The sequence below is a fragment of the Rhinoderma darwinii genome, chromosome 9 (assembly GCF_050947455.1).
Source record: "Rhinoderma darwinii isolate aRhiDar2 chromosome 9, aRhiDar2.hap1, whole genome shotgun sequence".
Lineage (NCBI taxonomy): Eukaryota > Metazoa > Chordata > Amphibia > Anura > Rhinodermatidae > Rhinoderma > Rhinoderma darwinii.
Window position 1 is genome coordinate 45602355 of NC_134695.1, and position 18269 is coordinate 45620623.

At 43.9% G+C, this 18269-nt stretch overlaps 1 protein-coding gene across 1 annotated transcript; it reads right to left on the reverse strand.

The window, feature by feature from the left end:
• Positions 1-822: 822 nt before the first annotated feature.
• On the reverse strand, positions 823-17626 carry GATD1 (glutamine amidotransferase class 1 domain containing 1). Its single transcript, XM_075837594.1, has 8 exons — positions 17470-17626; positions 15640-15716; positions 14826-14931; positions 11943-12050; positions 9172-9266; positions 8181-8274; positions 6413-6524; positions 823-1348 (listed from the first exon to the last, which is right to left on the reverse strand). The coding sequence occupies exons 1-8, from the start codon at positions 17558-17560 to the stop codon at positions 1342-1344; spliced, it is 690 nt and encodes a 229-aa protein (XP_075693709.1). The 5' UTR covers positions 17561-17626; the 3' UTR covers positions 823-1341.
• Positions 17627-18269: the final 643 nt, after the last annotated feature.

The window sequence follows — 18269 nt, forward strand, 5'->3', positions numbered from 1 at the left end:
GGGCGTGTAATGGAAAGGGGGCGTGTAATGGAAAGGGGGCGTGTAATGGAAAGGGGGCGTGTAATGGAAAGGGGACGTGTCCCTGCGACGGACAGTGCGAGAGCTGGAGGCGAGCGCACATGCAGTCCTGTCACAGTCTTGACCTTGTTTGCCAAGAGCTAATGAGCGCGCTCTCCTCTCTCCAGCTCTTGCTGTGACACTGTCCGTAGCTGATTGGATAATGAAGCCCCATTGACAGTTCAAGGGGTTATTTAAATATCGGGCGCCAAATATAACATCACCGGTAGAAAAAAAAAATGTAAAGTGCCCCAGGGTTTGTGCAGCCCTGGCCATTACATGCTGCACATGTATAGGCAGGTTAAAGGTTCTCTTTAAAGAAAAATGTAGAATATCTGATTAATATCTGACTCCTTGTACTTTTAGTCTTGCCTTACTTTACCCTGCATCTGCTTCCCAATTAGATGTCTAGTATGTTGGTCGTCAATACCGCACACAGCCCATGGACAGGAGTGGCGCTGTTTCTGGAAGGGAGTAGTCATCTTTTTTTAATACAACCCCATTAAATTAGTAATAAGAGAAGTATTATATTTGTACATCAGGTCATAACTTATATTTGAAACATCACTCAACTTTTTTTTTTTCTTTCCCTTAGCCACCACTAACTATGCAGCAATGGTTATCGGCGTGGTTCTCGGTGCCACTGTTTTAGCGGTGGTAGTTTTGCTTGTGAAGAAATCTTTCTCTGGTGTGCGCCGGAGGAACAATCTAATGGAATTGTGACCAAGAAGGTAGTCTCCTCAGAAATTGGATGTGCACAGGAAAAACAGACTGGAGGAACAGGATATTTTATTGAAAACGAACCATGGGTTGAAATATTTTTTACAAATACAAAATCACAGAAAATGATCGGCGGACAATCACAGTGACACGAATGGTTGCTTGTGTTGAACATCAACAGAACGAATGGCAGCGACGGGTCCAAAGGATGTTCAAGATTACTAAATAAAATCAATGCTTTCCCTTCTAGGATTATTTGTATTGTATGTACAGCATACAAAAATACCTTCACACATGATCAATTGTAACAACATATGAGCAGAATGCAGGATCTCACCCCGTAACTCAAGGGCTAGTTAGAGCCGACTTGGCTGAGCCCTTCTTATAGTATCAGCTCCCTTTTTGCAGTAAGATAATCAAAGCAAAGTGGCAAGGCTGGAGCGGATGAGTCTCGGGAGCTTTTGCTGTTCACAGTAATTCAATGGGCACATCTTTAGGAGTCTCAAGGCCTTCTGTATACGAAAAAGCTCAGGTGGAAGGTTGATCCTTCAGCAGAGAATAGATTTATTTCCTATACAGAAGAAACAAGAGACATTAAATTATTGCTGACAAACTATCATAGTAGCATTTTCCAATGTTGTTTACATTTTCTTTTTTAACTCTATAATACAGTTGGGCTTAAATTGAACATTACACCTTTTTAACATCGTCCAATTTTTTTATGCCCAAAATTCTGTGCAGATATATCGTTTAGCGGTGAGATTTTTATTTTTTTTTTACTAATTCAGAGCTCTATAGTCCCTGCATAGATAAAGAATTAAAAGAAAAGAGATGTCCGCCAGGAACCACCACTAGGGGGAGATTACCGCATACTGTGGTATTATTGAATTTAAAGAGGACCTATCACTTCTGAAGTGACTTCAGAAAGTGATTGATAGGAGACCACTATATAAATTGTTTGTCAAATATATATACATATATTGCTGCTTATCTGTTTGGTGAATGTGGACCACAGCTCTACCTTATGCTAAAAAAAATTGCCGCTTATCTGTGCACAGAACATGAACTGTCTGGACTATTCTCGCTATTATTCAGTTTGTTTCAGCCATTTTGATCTGAATTACTTCAGAAGTGATAGGTCCAGAACAGAATTTAGTAAGCGGAGATGTTGTTGGATAGTGGGCTTCGGACTACAGACTGCTGTAAAACTGACCTATGTCTATATTTGGAAGAGGAACCGTGGCAAAGAAAAATTCATATTTTCAGCTGACCCGTCAATGAAATCCCAATTTTTAGTAATTAGACTGTATTGGTATTGCTGTAACTGTGCTTCTGCAATATGTGGAGTGTGTAACCCCAAAGTTTTACAATGAAAACGGTGGCACAAATGAATACACATATAAGATAATATGACCAAGTAAATAGATGTGAAGTAAATAGAATGTGATCATCATTTTCTAGTGCACTTTTGAAAAGAAGAGAAAGCATCCTCTGATATAACATGTGACAACTAATGTATTAATGGGTTTTAGGTAATTTCCTTCCGACACACTGTACCAGTGCAGAGCAAATGGAACATAATGGCCAGTTTATAGTCAATCAATAATGCTGAATCATTTACAATAGATGGACATTTATTAACTTGTTCAGCTCTTAAAAGTTTAATCCACCTTTAATGTAACTTCTGACAAGTCATATAGCCATGCCAGGTGCGAACACTACAGGCGATCTGTGAGTTCTGATCCTCACAGATCTCCTAAACAAAGGGGCAACGATGCCCATAAACCATCAGCGCACAATCTAAAGAGAGCCCCACCAAGACAAACCATCCTCTACTATAGGTGTTGTGTTGTAGCTGTGGGACACTGTAGATTTGGTAGAACACTCCAACCCCTCTATTTAAAGAAGCAGAAGGGGTCGAAGCTCATGAACCTTTACCCCAGAAGACACATTTTATAAGGTTTTTCCATTTAACTTTAGATACGGGGCTGGGTGTTTCAAGTGGTCATCCCCACCACAAAGGGGCGTAGCTAAAGGCTCATGGGCCCCGATGCAAGAATTCTTACTGGGCCCCCCCCCCGCAAACTTCTCATGGCCGACGGTCCGCAGCTTTCAGCTGCATCGCTGGGTCTCCTAAGTGACCCAACAATGCAGCACTAGCAGCCGGGGGCGTCACTAAGGCTGGGTTCACACACCCTATTTACGGACGTAATTCGGGCGTTTTAGCATTGAATTACGTCCGAAAATGCGGCTCAAAAGTGTTGCCAAACATCTGCCCATTCATTTGAATGGGTCTTACGATGTTCTGTGCCGACGGTCATTTTTTTTACGCGCCGCTGTCAAAAGGCGGCGCGTAAAAAAAACGCCCGCGTCAAAGAAGTGCCTGTCACTTCCTCAGACGTAAATGGAGCCGTTTTCCATTGACTCCATAGAAAAACAGCTCCAATTACGTCCGTAATGGACGCAGCGAAAGACACCTGCACATGCCATTACGGCTGAAATTACGGTGCTGTTTTCTCCTGAAAACAGCACCGTAATATCAGCCGTAACGGACACTGCCGTGTGAACATACCCTCAGGGCTTAAAATGTCAGGGGAAATAGCCCCAATACATATGTGTCCGCCCAAAAAAAAGTGTGTGTATAGGATACAGCATAGCATATCTATAGCACTACAACCCTATAAACTATGGATAGGATTAGATACAGTGGCTCAGCAGACAGTATCACACAGGATAGGATTAGATATAGGGCCCAGCAGACAGTATCACACATGATGGGATTAGATACAGTGGCTCAGAAGGCAGTATCACACATGATAGGATTAGATACAGTGGCCCAGCAGACAGTATCACACATGATAGGATTAGATACAGTGGCTGAGCAGACAGTATCACACATGATAGGATTAGATACAGTGGCTCAGCAGACAGTACCACACATGATAGGATTAGATACACAGCTCAGCAGACAGTATCACACAAGATACGATTAGATACAGGGCCCAGCAGACAGTATCACACGATTGGATTAGATACACAGCTCAGCAGCCAGTATCACACATGATTGGATTAGATACACAGCTAAGCAGCCAGTATCACACATGATTGGATTAGATACACAGCTCAGCAGCCAGTATCACACATGATTGGATTAGATACACAGCTCAGCAGACAGTATCACACATGATTGGATTAGATACAGGGCCCAGCTTGCTGACATTGCGGCTCCAGCGCTGGACCCAGGATAGGTAAGAATAATAATTTTGCTTCTTTATGTGTTACTGATTATTTTTGTGTGTTTGTGTTTTTTTACAGGTTTGGTTGTTGGACTTCGGATACGAGGACTTCAATGACAGCGGTTTTTTTTTATTCTCAATAAAATGGTTAATGAGGGTTGTTTTTTTATTTCAATAAAATATTTTTTCTATGTGCTTGTATCTTTTTAAACTTTATTATCACCGCCTTAGTAATGGCCACCCTAAGGCGAGGCTTAATGTTAGCCGGTGCAGAGGCTACACTAACCCCCATTATTACCCCGGTACCCACCGCCACCAGGGGTACTGGGAAGAGCCGGGTACGAACCAGTACCCGACCATCTGTAGTGACGGGCAGGCACCGGGGTGGCCGCAGGCTGGTAGTATTAGGCTGGGGAAGGCCAAAAACAGTGGCCCATCCCACCATGGTAATGCTGCCTGCTGCTGCTGTGTTGCATCTGGCTGGTTATGAAAATTGGGGGGGACCCCACATCGTTCTTTCCAATTTTTTTTTTTATTTTTTTTAAATGACGTGGGGTCCCCCCCATTTTTCATAACCAGCCAGATACAATAAAGCAGCAGCAGTCTAGCATCACCAGGGTAGGAAGGGCCACTGTTTTTGGCCTTTCCCCTCCGGATAATACCAGCCTGCGGCCACCCCAGTGGCCGACCATCACTACAGATGGTCAGGTACTGGATCGTACCCGGCTCTTCCCAGCACCCCTGGTGGCGGTGGGTACCGGGGTAATAAAGGGGGTTAGTGTTAGCCGCTGCACCGGCTAACACTAAGCCCCGCCTTAGCAATGGACGTCGTCAATCAGCCGGCGGCCATTACTAAGGCGGTAGTAATATAGTTGAAAAAAAAAAAAACAAAGACATAGAAAATATATTTTATTGAAATAAAAAAAAACACACAGCCCTCATTAACCATTTTATTGATAATAAAAAAAAAAGCTGTAATCGAAGTAGTCCTGGAATCCGCCGTAGTCCAACGACCGAACCTGTAAGAAAACACACAAAAAATGATTAGTAACACATGTGTTAGGCTTAGATACAGGGCCCATGTGTGATACTGTCTGTGGGACCCTGTATCTAAGCCTACCACAACGTAGGCTTAGATACAGGGTCCAGCAGACAGTAATCTTATACAGTATAAGATTACTGTGTGCTGGGGCCCTGTATCTAAACCTACAGTGTGGTAGGCTTATATACAGGGCCCATCAGACAAGATCACACATGGGCCATGTATCTAAGCCTACCATGTGATTGGCTTAGATACAGGGCCCAGCAGACAGGATCACACAATCTGTGATCCAGTCTCATGGGCCCCCTAAGCCTGCTACATCGTAGGCTTAGGGGTTGTGCAGTCCCTAAACATTGATGGCCTATCCACAGGATAGGCCATCAATAGCTGATGTGTCGCCCGGGACCCGCCAATCAGCTGTTTTGAAGGGGCCGCAGCACTCGTACGAGAGCTGCTTTCCCCTTCATTTCACTACTCGCTCACACTGTGAATCGCCGACACGGATTCACAGTGTGACCGGAATGAAGTGACAGGAATGAAGGGGAGCAGCTCTCGTACGAGTGCTGCGGCCCCTTCAAAACAGCTGATTGGCGGGTCCCGGGAGTCGGTCCCCGCCAGTCAGGGCTAACCTTACCTTCCTATTCGGCCGCGGCGGGAGTTCTATCGTCTCAATGCTGTGCACGGCGCATAGCGCTGTGACGTCATGCGCTGCGCACAGCGCCTGACGTCAGGACCTCCGCTGCGATCCAGAACCAGGGAGGTAAGTAAAGTATGTTACTATAGTAACAGGGGCCCGCGGCCCGAGTTACTATAGTAACTTTTTATTGATGTGGTGCGGGGGGCCGCGGGCCCCCCTGGCTTCTGGGCCCGGTCGCAATTGCGACCGCTGCGACCCCTATAGCTACGCTAGTGCCACCACCAATGGTTACATTTGCTCCTATACTTTGGTTCTTCTTCATGATGCATTAGTCAATTTTTTTCATTGATGAACATATGTAGCGCTATATGCATTTAGAAGGCGGTTGGTTACTTTGGTACAAGCCTACACCTGGCAAAGAACACACCAATCTGACGTTACATAGTTAGTACGGCTGAAAAAAGACACATGTCCATCAAGTCCAACCAAGGGAAGGGAAAAGGGAAGGAAAAATTTCTACACATAGGAGCGAATATTTTTTTGTTCTAGGAAATTATCTAACCCTTTTTTAAAGCCATCTCCTGTCCCTGCTGTGACAGCTCCTGCGGTAGACTATTCCATAGATTCACAGTTCTCACTGTAAAGAAGCCTTGTCGCCTCTGCAGCTTGAACCTTTTTTTCTCCAGACGTTGCATGAGGTGATAGTAAGTTGGCACTTACCTTCCATTGCAGAGCAGGATTAGATTCTGGACTGCCGCCATTGTGGAGTTTTCATTCTGTCCTGTGATCAAATGCCTGTCCAGGACTATGTGAACAGCATCCGGCTCACTGGCTAAATACAGACAAGTCAATGTGGGACGTTCAATATTAATACTCAGACTCCAAATAATTCCGTTTATTTATTCAGATTCACTATTTGACATTCTTAGCTTGTCTCTATAGTCAGCTGACAGCCATGGACAAAAAAGGACTGGTGTCATTATTTCCTAATTCCGTTCTAGATATATTATAAGAGCCTCCTAAACAAAAGATGACCCCAAAGAAGGGACAGAACCCCGTCACCAGGTCGCAGACAACTAGAAAAACTACCTTGGCAGCCGGCTTTCCCTCCCAGGATTATTTGCATTCGGCAGCAAGGTGATTGTACCCATTACCAAATGCACAGTGTCGGCTGTTACTGATGGCACCTAGCGCCATTGTTTCTGGCCGAGTCCGCCACAATCCGCTTCTGCTGGGAATGGTCGCAGATAATGGTGCACACTAAAGCTCTGCTGTGACCACTGTAAGTAAAGGAGGGCACTGCTATTACCACTGTGGGGGAAGGGTGAGGCACTGCTGTGACCACAGTGGGTGTGGGGGACAAGATTGTGTCTACTATAGGGAAAAGGGGTGGGGCAAGGCACTGCTGTTACCCTTGTGAGGAAGGGGGGGCAGGGCACTATTGTAACTGCTGTGGAGAAAATGGACGGAAAGGCCCTGCTGTGACTACTGTGAGGGAAAGGGAGGAGGTGACAAGGCATTTCTGTAACTACGGAGGACAAATGGGTAGACAGTCACTACTATGTGGAACACTGTAGAGGCCATTTATGCCCAAAAGCACTGCAACCGGTTGTATTAACCCAGACCTGTTTATTTATTTGTTTGTTTTTCACATTATTTTAACCCCTTAATGACCGCCGATAAGCCTTTTCACGGTGGTCATTAGTGGGCTTTATTCTGATGCAATAGCCTTTTCACGGCGCTGCATCAGAATAAAGTAAACAGAGCAGGGAGCTGTCAAATCTCCCTGCTCAGCTCAGCTATCAAATGTGATAAAAAGTGATCAAAAAGTCGCATTTACTCTAAAATGGTACCGATAAAAACTACATGTCTTCCCGCAAAAAAAAAAGCCCTCATACAAATACATCGGCAGAACAATAAAAAAGTTATGGCTCTTCAAATATGGAGACACAAAAACAAATACATTTGAAAAAAAAAAGTGTTTTTACTGTGTAAGTAGTAAAACATACAAAATCTATACAAATTTGGTATCTTTGCAATCGTAACAACCCGCTGAATAAAGTTATTGTGTTATTTATACCACACGGTAAACGGTGTCGATTTAGGACGCAAAAAAAAAAAAGTTATAGCTCTTCGAATGTGACGATGGAAAAACATAAAAAATGGCTTGGTCATTAGGGCCCAGAATGCAAGCAGGGGGAAGGGGTTAAGATGTCCCTCTGGTTGTGCAGAGCTACACACTATAAAATCCATGTTCCAAAACGATGGTCTGTTTTCCTACTGCCACCCCCACAACTATAGATGAAAGTAGACTACTGAGTGGGTCTAGGAAACCGCCTATACTTCTCTTTTACTTGTGAATGACTATATTATGTATAGGGGTATAGGAAATATCCTAAGACCACCCGGCAGTTCATTCTCAGCCATGCAGGCAGCAGCACCCAAGGGCGAAGAACTACCAACTACCATTGTGATACCTCATACTTACCACTAAATGTGGCTCCAGAGTCTTTAGCAAAGTCTTCTAGGATAAGCGGCAAGCCGGCGAAGTCTGACTGACGAACAAGTTCATACACGGAAGGCTTGAGGGAAACAAGTGAAGGGGGGGGGGGGAGTAATGAATGTCACTGTCACAATGTTGTACGCTTAATGACACATTTTATAGGCCTAAGGCGATGCCTCTGTCACAAAATTTTGTTACATTGCCTGAATCGCTATTACTCCCGTTATGGACGGAAGCCATGATGCAAGTGTGAACATAATCTAACGTGGCAATTACAATACTGACGTATCCCAACCTCAGTGATGTAAGACACTGCACGACGGCGGGACCTCTGATAGGCTGATCCTGTGCGGCACATTTGGACAAGGTTTTAACAGGAGGAAATTCTGACATCCTACTTAGCAGTGCCAGGTATTCTGTGTCCTGCACTGAAAGGAGTAGGGGAGGGGGCTTCTAAAATCCTTGCATAAGGCTTGGGTGTCCGTACCGTAGGAATGTTCTGAAAATTATGGAACATGTCCGTTCTTTTGCATTTTGCGGGCCGTGCTCCCATATTTTGTATGGGAGCACGGCCGGAAAATGCGGGTGGCAGTTGGCCGTGACTGCGATCGCGGGCCCGGTTGTGTGCATGGGGCCTAAAAATGTATAAGTGTGTCCAGCACTATTCAGGGAGATAGCCAGGCAGCGATACAGTAATTCGTTCTCATAGTTTTCGAAAATTTGTCGTTCTCAGATAAATTAATGGCAATAAATAAGTGTGTATAAAGCGCAAAACTTGTCCTCGTGTCAAATATTCAGCTGCTTTAGTTATATCGGTTTCTAGGCAAGCTGGGTGACAACCACCACGGCTACCATTACAACTCCCACAAGGGGTGTCACCCAGTTTATATAGTGTATAGTATATAGCGTTGTGAAGGGTAAATCTGCCTGGTCATGCAGTGTTCGTTCAAAAGTAATTGAATCGCTTTTTACTCACCCCAGTGAGGCTGTAGTCCTGATAGGCCCAGGATTTATCCTCATTGGTGACACAGCAGAGGGCAGTCACTCCATGCCCAATGGCGCAAATAGGTTCTATAGAAAAAGACTATCAATTAATTCAGTGGCCTTGCAAGGAGAATTCACTACATGAATGCAAAAGTACAACATTTATCATAAAGCGCATGTTCCGAATAGAAATTATTCAGTAATTCTGTCCCCCTAGACCAGATCTGTGGGATCACGACTACATGGACCGTGCTTACACCCAGCAGATCCATGAACGAAGTATGATCATTTCCCCACGCCGTCTATGTAGCCCTAGTCTCCAGGATCGGCTTACAAGACCTAATCAATAACTTCAGGAATTATATCACAATGTATTACCCCATCCAGTGCTTATTCCAATAAACTTTATTTACAAAAATCAGAAGAATTCCCTTCTAGAGGACCTGTCACCTCTACGGACATGTCTATTTTAGTAAATACTTATATTCCCCATGAAATAGCAATTCTGGAAGACATTTTCCTACAACTCTGTTGTGCCGTTCCTCTGTTATTCCTCCTAGAAATTTATGAATAAATTGATAACTGGGTGTAACCATTCCTTTTGTCAAAGTGGGGTTTCCCTACAATGTCAGCATGGATTGGACAGTGTCAGTCTGTGTGCGGACACACCCCCAACTAGTACATCCCAATTGTCAATTTATTCATACATTTCTTGGAGGAATATAAGAGGAACAGCACAACACAGAGTTCTAAGAAAAGATGCCCCAGAATTTTTATTTTATGGGTAATACAATTATTTACTAAAACAGACATGTCAGGAGGGGTGACAGGTCCTCTTTAACTATGACTGCTTATCAGCTGAAGTATCTAAAAAACATAAATCAATTCTGTGTTACCTAGGCTTCCCTGGTGATGTTACTAAAGCTGGCGAAACAGCCGGGTGTGCATGTGTATATCAACAGAGAGGAGGATAAGGGTGTGTTCACATCAGCGTTACTTTCCATTGAGGGGTTCCGTCGGAGCTTTAGGTTGGGGGAACCCCTCAGCAGAAAGGCAAACAGAAACCATAGCTTCTGTTTGCCTCACCATTGATCTCAATGGTAACGGATAGGTTGCAAAGGGTTTCCGTTTCACACCGTTGTGAAAGGGTTCCGTTTTTTGGACAGAATCAATAGTGCAGTTGGGACCCTTTCACAACGGTGACAAATGGAAGCCATTAGGAAAGTCTCCGTCACCACTGAGATCAATGGTGAGGGAAAAAAGAAACTATGATGTGAACAGGTTAAAGCTGCTGCCAGACACCTCTCCCAGGGGAACAAAGTACTTGGTATGTTGAAAACCAATCCGCCCAGTCCTAGTTTGCCCCGACCACAGCTGTCGGGGAACAGTAAAGGCCCTTTAACACTGCCCAATTATTGGGCAAACGCTCGTTCATCTGCGGATAGCATGGTTTTAAATATGAAAAATATTATCGTTGTCGGTAGCACATCTCCCTGTGTAATCAGGGAGACGCGCTGCCGACATGATAGAAATGTATGAGGACGAGCGATCGTAGTACTGAGCGCTCGTCCCCATACTAGCTCCTTGTGAAAGGACCAAACGAGCGCCGATCAACAGGCTGTCTCTTTGATCGGCGCTGGTTTACACGGCCCAGGACGGGCCGTGTAACAGGACCTATAGGCTATCTGGACAACCACTTTTCTAAGAAAGACCTCAGATCAGCTGATCACTGTTAGTCTGGCAGCTGAAAACCCCAGGGTAAGGTGCAGTTGGCCACACAAAGTAGGATTACATGGCTTCCATTAAATGAACGGGTGACCATGTAATAAGCTGCGTCCTCCAGAGTGGACACAGGTCTTTGTGGCGGGTCTCCACTTTGGCTACTATATGATGGACATATGTGCTAATATATGCTATGTATTATTTTGAAAGAACAGCATTTGACTCAAAGAATAAAAAAAGCCTGGTGACTGAAGGACTATATCATCGTGTAGCTTTCAGTGTTGCCACCCTGCCAATGCACACAATCAGACATCAAACTCTGCTACACCGGTGTGTCCAAAAACTGGGCAGGTGAAAGGTTCGCTTTAAAGGTGCATACATGTAATGGGCAGGGCTGCACAAACCCTGGGGCACTTTACATTTTTAAATAATTCCGTTATTTAGATATCGGTGCCATTATATTTGGCGCCCGATATTTAAATAACCCTCTGAACGGTCAATGGGGCGTGTAACATGGCTGTGACACTGTCCAATCAGATACGGACAGTGTCACAGCAAGAGCTGGAAAGAGGAGAGCGTGCGCGAGATCACAGTCTTGTCCTTGACTGCCGGGAGCTCGAGAGCGCGTGCGCACGCACACACGCTCTCCTCTCTCCAGCTCTTGCTGTGACACTGTCCGTAGCTGATTGGACAGTGTCACAGCCATGTTACACACCCCCTTGCCATTACACGCCCCATTGACAGTTCAGGGGGTTATTTAAATATTGTGCGCCAAATATAACCGCACCGATATCTAAATAACGGAGGAGGGTAGAAAACATTTTTAAAGTGCCCCAGGGTTTGTGCAGCCCTGCCTATGACATGCTGTACATGTATGGACAGGTGAAAGGGTCTCTTTAAATATGCTAGTCAGACAAGCAGGCTCTCCTATCAACATAATGAAGCAATTTCTCACTTCTAAAGTGAAAATCAATAAACACTAAAAACCTGTATCCATACTGCACTATGTCAGGCATCACTCTGCGGTTGTTTCCATCTTACTCTTTTCTGTTTTGAAGTGCTGTAAGATTCTGGCCAGATAACCGCTATTAGCCAAGTCAGTCATAGCACCCGGGCAATGTGGAATTAAAAGGGCATGATAACGTGAACCTAGAGAGGAGCAGAAAAAAAACCTGTAAAAATGTGTATTACATGCAAGTAAACTAGATGTCCTTTTCAGGTACGATCCAAAATGTATCCGATAGTAGAAAGCCAAAACCTCAGCTACAATTTACAAAGTCCATCCAGTCCTACTAGACCAGAATGTGTGCATGGATATTGATCATGTATTTTATGTTAGTTTAATTAAGGGCCCCATGCACACGACCGTAATTGTTATCCGTAATTGCGGATCAAAGTATGGATCCATTCATTTCTATTGCCCACGGACACCCTCCCGTATATTTAGGACATGCCCTTTTTTTTTAATTTACGGACCGTGCTCCTATACCTTTATAATGGGAGAACGGCCTGCAAATGCGGGTGAATGTCCGTGCCCGTAATCACGGACCGTGATTACGGCTATCGCCGTGTGCAGGTGGCCTAAGTCTGTAGAAGATAAATAATGTTTGTTAGTTTTTAAAATGTTGTAACTATTTTTGGGGGATTTTAAAAAAACGCCCATGGGTCGTTCATATTGGAGGTGCACACATTTTCTGTATAGACAGTGCAGCAAAGTGCTTTATGGCAGCTGCAATGAACGGTTATTTGTCAGAGAAATGTCAATAGACTATTAGGATCCAAGAAGTGATGAAGTACAGCCTCCAACACAGAGAGTCACAGGGGAGATGCATACAAAGCCATGTATAGGCATAGTGTTGCTATTCTGCCCTATCAAGGGCTCCAGAAGTACAATAGAGCGGTCATTAAATCCGCCACTTTCTGCTTACTCTGTCCAATTCTACACAGCAAAACTGACAAGTGACCTGGAGAAGACAGAAAATGTCAGCCTATTGTGTATGCTCCAGCAGACGGACAGTGTGAAAACTGCAATATTTCAAGACTTTTATATGGATAGTCACATAACAAAATACGCCTAGAAGTAAAAACTGATTTAAATAGTTTGTCATTTTCTGATTATATATTTTCTTAAATTTAGTTTTTATTTAGCTATTGGGTTTTCCCATCTTGGACATTTATGGCATATCCCCAGGATATGCCATAAAAGTCTGATAGATGCGGGTCCCACCTTGTTCTAGCTCACTCGGCTCCTGCTGCCCCCCTGGCCACTTCCTGGTTAGGTGGTCGGGAGTTACGGAAATAGTCGAGCACTCGCTGAACTACGCGGTTTCCATAACTCCCATAGAAGTGAATGGGAGTTACTGAAATAGCACAGCTCGCCTTGCTACGCTGTTTCCGTAACTCTCACTCACTTCTATGGTAGTTATGGAAACAGCATAGCTCAGCTGTTTCCGTAACTCCCGTCCACCTAACCAGGATGTGCCCAGGAGGCAGCGAGAGCCGAGTAAGCTAGAACAGGGATTAGGGGGCCCCGTTCTAGAGATAGGTGAATGTCCCAGAGGTGGGACTCGCATCTATCTGACTTTTATGGCCTATCCTGTGGATATGCCATAATTGTCCAAGATCTGAAAACCTCTTTAACAGTATAAACGTGCCTGTGACCACTGTGCAATTGTATTTATATTGCAAATACTTGATGTGAGTACACGGTAAAGGCCGAGGCACCGTTTTCTCCCCTAGAGCCGACGCTTATGGGGAAAATATCTTCATAATGCAATCCGATGGAGCATGTATTTTTCTCACAGATCCCATATGAATTTGTGACGCAAAACTTACGTGCATTTAAAAGTGGAGGCATTTGACGATTCAACATCGGCAAACACAGAAGTCTACGGTTACCGCGCTACATATCTTTACAACATGAATCCGTGATACGGAACAGTGTACGAGGTCTAGGGCTCAATTCCTACTAGTATTGGAAGAATTCTTTCTACCTTCTCCCGGATGGTTTAAAGAGTTTGTCCGGTTTCAGCAATTATACTTTTTTTTCGTATAACTTAAAATTATTACAGTTGTCCTATATAATTTCTGTATTCATTTCTTACCTTTTTCAAGATCTCTGCTTGTTGTTACTCAGTAGGAAAATTTATTGTTTACTAACAGTGGAAAAATTTCTGTCCATGGTCATGTGACACACAGCTGCTGGGATCGTTACAGTTAAGCTGAGTTCACACGGGGCGGATACACTGCGTAAAAGAACGCAGCGTATCCACCCTGTGCACCGCAGGGAATTCCGGGCCAAAAACCGCACCAAACTGTGGTCACCAAACTTCATCCCAGGAGGCTGGCCTGGAGGAAGAAACACAGACTCCTGGATAAGTATAAGATTTTTTTTTTACATCCCCATTAAATTCAATAGGGAAAACCCGCAACAAATATGCAGCGTTTATGCAAATACAATTGACATGCAGCGGAATAATTTGCTGCTGACTTTCCGCAAGGAATTCCGTTGCGGAACATCCGCAGTATTTACACAACGTGTGAACTGACCCTTACAGTATGTGTATCAGAGCTGTGTCTTCTAATGATCCCGACACCTATGTGTCCATCACAAATGTGGGCTGTCAGTTTTCGATGTAGAAAAACCGGTGGATATCCACATACAGATTTGCTTCATTGAATAGGTCTAATCTGTGTGCGGATCTGCAGCCCGTAGAACTGGACATCCGCGTAGGAATGTTCTGCCTGAAAATACGTTGCGTGCACGGAGTAAAAGAGAGAGGCAATGCAAGTTGATTTCTGGGCTACTTTGGTGACTCAATGACAATTTCCAATTTACCACCATCAACACACTGTCATATGTCACCAAATCTTAGGAGCAAGATCATAATTGGCACCAGACATGGCTTTGTCACATCATCTCACCATCTATTGACTCCAGTCTTGCTGGATTGGCATATGGCTTAAGTTGGAAATCTTGGAACCATCTTGAGTCTATTTCACTGATACCCACAAAATCAAGAGCCTTTCCCTGAGGAAAAAACAAAAAAAAGAAGAAGAAGAAGAAGAAGAGTAGTCACTCAATATTCAAGCAAACAGAAATGTCATTACTAAAACAAGGCTATACAATTTTTATCCATGACATCATCTATGAAAAACAGACCGATATTAAAGGGGAACTCCAGTAAGAACCAGTTTCACACTAACTAATCACTGGTCCTCACTAATAGATAATTATTCGGGTACACAGTCAGCTTAGCAGCAGCATCATTTTGTGATGGCCGCTTAGTAAATGGGGGTGGGGGGGGGGTCTATGAACGCCATATTTATATACTCCTAGTGTAACACTGATTCATTCATGTTGGGGAATATAACTCACCCTGCACTATGTTTATTTAATAAAGTTCATAATAAGACCCCCTTAAAAATAGATTGTTAATAGTGTAGAATTAAAATATATATATATTTTTATCCTCTAGCTCAGCACCTGTCACAGAGGTTTCCCGATGTGCCGTCCTTACCACACGACCACCGCAGCCGACTTGATGTGGTGACATCACTATGGATGGCATGTAACCACTGTGGCCATTAATTAGCGGCTATGGACACCGCGTCATCACTTTATAGGGTTCAGAAAACCCCTTTATCCAAATATAGCCGTATTCAGAAGGGATTGGAGATGGCCAACAACAAAACACACAATTTCTGGCAGCCCGCGACATCGCACAATAATACACACCCCAGGAGAAGCCACTTGTAGATTGAAGGCTGAATTCGCAAGGGTGAAGGTCTGAAGGAAAGATTGTGCCGAGACGCCTGAACAAGAGACAATTGTCCGCAGATCCCATGGGAGATAGAATGAAATATCATTAGTCAGAAGTGATAGGCTCCAGGCAAGCAATAAAATAATTCACATTCACCAGAATGTGTCACATCAGTAGTGTAAAAAAAAAAAAAAATATTAAATCTCTAGTTGTCTTTTTACTGTAATCTGCAGCTCTACAGCGGTCAAATGTTATCCCTCTGTCAAGTCAAAAATAATCCGCACAATGCTACGGAGTGAAATGCTTGTATAGGGTTTAGCCTGTATAGACATAACCACAGGGCCGGCGTTAGGGGGGAAACCGGGCCCAGTGTCCTGATTCCTAGGTGCGTCCTGAGGACTTCAACCCGGACAGCAGCAGTCATCACGCAGAGCGTCCAACCATACAGAGAACTGGGCGGCCGTCAGCCTAGGCTCACACCACGTTTTTTGCCCCATGTCAGGCATAGATGTCTGAAATCCAAACCCATACACTTCTATTGTGCAGATATCGGTTTGACAGCTTTATATATTGGTCCTTTTTTACACAACGTTTTGCCCTATCTGGGAGGCTGAAAGAAAAAACACCCCTATTGATTACAGCTTTTTGCCCCGGTGCTTGACCAGACAGACATTCTCCGCAGTCTTTGCTAAATAAAAAATATAAAAGTAGAATCAAAAAAACTATTTTCAAAATCTACGTCAAAAAACAAAAAGGAATTTTAAAGCAGATTTTTCTTTTGCTTGGCACAAAAAGCCGTGCGCACATGTCCAAAAAAATATTTACTACCATTACCCCCCCTTCACTGCCCCAGATGAGAAGGGATGCCCCTATTAACCCTTCACTCCCCTAGACCACTAGGGCTGTTTCTGTTAATCCCTCAAAGACCCTAGATTACCAGAGATGTTGGTAAACCCATTATCCCCCCTAAACACACAAGAATGGTACATTAACCCCTTCATTACCCTAGACCACCAAGGATGAAACGATTAACGCCTTCACCACCGTAGTTTGAGATTAAATTTAACTCTAGATCATAATTAACCTTTAAACCATGCGCACACATTGTGGATACCGCACCGTAATCCTGACAGCCTCCTCTAGTATTTTGAGTGTACTTTACGCTCCCGTTCACATGCTGCGTAAAAAATCAGTGCAGAATAATGAATATGCAGCGGATTTAAAAATCTTCTTTATATTCAGTCTTGCCACGGATTTCACAATGAAAATCTGTGGAAAAGCTCCATTGATTTAGAATTTTTTAATTAAACCGCATGTGGATCGCCACGCCAAGTCACTGCAGAAATCCACGTTTTAGCTGCGGATTATCTTTACGATCATACCATAAAATAGTGGCGTATGGTGGGATTATTTGAACATGTCTGAAAAATTTAAAAAGGCAAAATACTTCCCGGGATATAAAAGATTTTACATTTTCCAATATTCATGTAAAGGTCTCGGTTTTACCCTAAAAATAGCAATTCATTGATGGTCATTCATGATCTGTGGCAATTGTAAACTACAACTCCCAGCATGCCCTGACATCACTGGTTGCAGAGTCCTGGTTTAACCCGTCATTCGCTCATCCGGGATCTCCTTGTTTTCCACCAATGCTGTGAGACTGAGATGTGTACAATCTGACATGAACCACACATCCTCCAACCGATCCTACACAGAGACATCTATATGCAGGGGTCCTACAGAACTACGCAGGATATAAGTCACATGACAGTGATGGTCACATGACCAGCACCAGCCTCTCTTACCTCCGGTAACGGCGCTGCAGACGATCAGACAACTGGGCTTGGTGAGCCGGTCAGTGCCCACGCCGGATCCCGTAGACCCTTGCTTCTTCATCAGGGAAAAGATCAGGGTGAAACACCGGTTATCACTTCACGCATGCGCATTAGAGAATGTCAACTACGAATTTGTCAATAAAGATTGTTGGAATGACAAGCTGATGTGTGTGACGTCACGTTCGAGGCGGATCCGAGCGCTGTCCGTTTCACATTAATATGTCATTGGTGTATGATAATGTACGTGACCGGGTCAGTGTGGGTGAAACCCGCAATCTGTAACCAGCTCCAACATGGAAAGATTGTTCATATTGCTGTCCATAGGGGGCAGTAGATTATAATACACTATTCATTATAATAGTGAATACTGCAGAGCAGATATGTGTAGGGTATATGAACATCAGGTTATATATTTATATACTCTAAAGAAAACCTAAATACCTGACATTATTTATCATATACTGGCCCGGAGCTACTGTTTGTATTATTGTCCAAAGCTACATTCACAATTCTGTTGGTTGCTATTGGAAACAGTCAACAAGTTGACACACACCTAAGAGCTTCGCTATGCGCTTTTTCCTTACATCAGATCCGGGTTTACAGATAACACTTCCCAGTATGTAAACCACCAGTGAGTGAGCTCTGCTCAGACAACCGGACAACTGATGACTTATCCACCGGATAGGTCATCAGTATATAATCTGTGGGGGTCCGACACCCGGACCCCGCACCGATCAGCTGCTCAGGCTGCCTCCGGATGTCACAGCACA

Excerpts from the sequence above, each read along its gene's own strand:
- GATD1 (XM_075837594.1), bottom strand. The coding sequence starts at position 17,560 with ATGAAGAAGCAAGGGTCTACGGGATCCGGCGTGGGCACTGACCGGCTC. Across the intron at positions 15,717-17,469 it reads CTGCAGCGCCGTTACCGGAG|GCGTCTCGGCACAATCTTTC; the intron begins GTAAGAGAGGCT and ends TCTCTTGTTCAG. Across the intron at positions 14,932-15,639 it reads TACAAGTGGCTTCTCCTGGG|GGAAAGGCTCTTGATTTTGT; the intron begins GTGTGTATTATT and ends TTTTTTCCTCAG.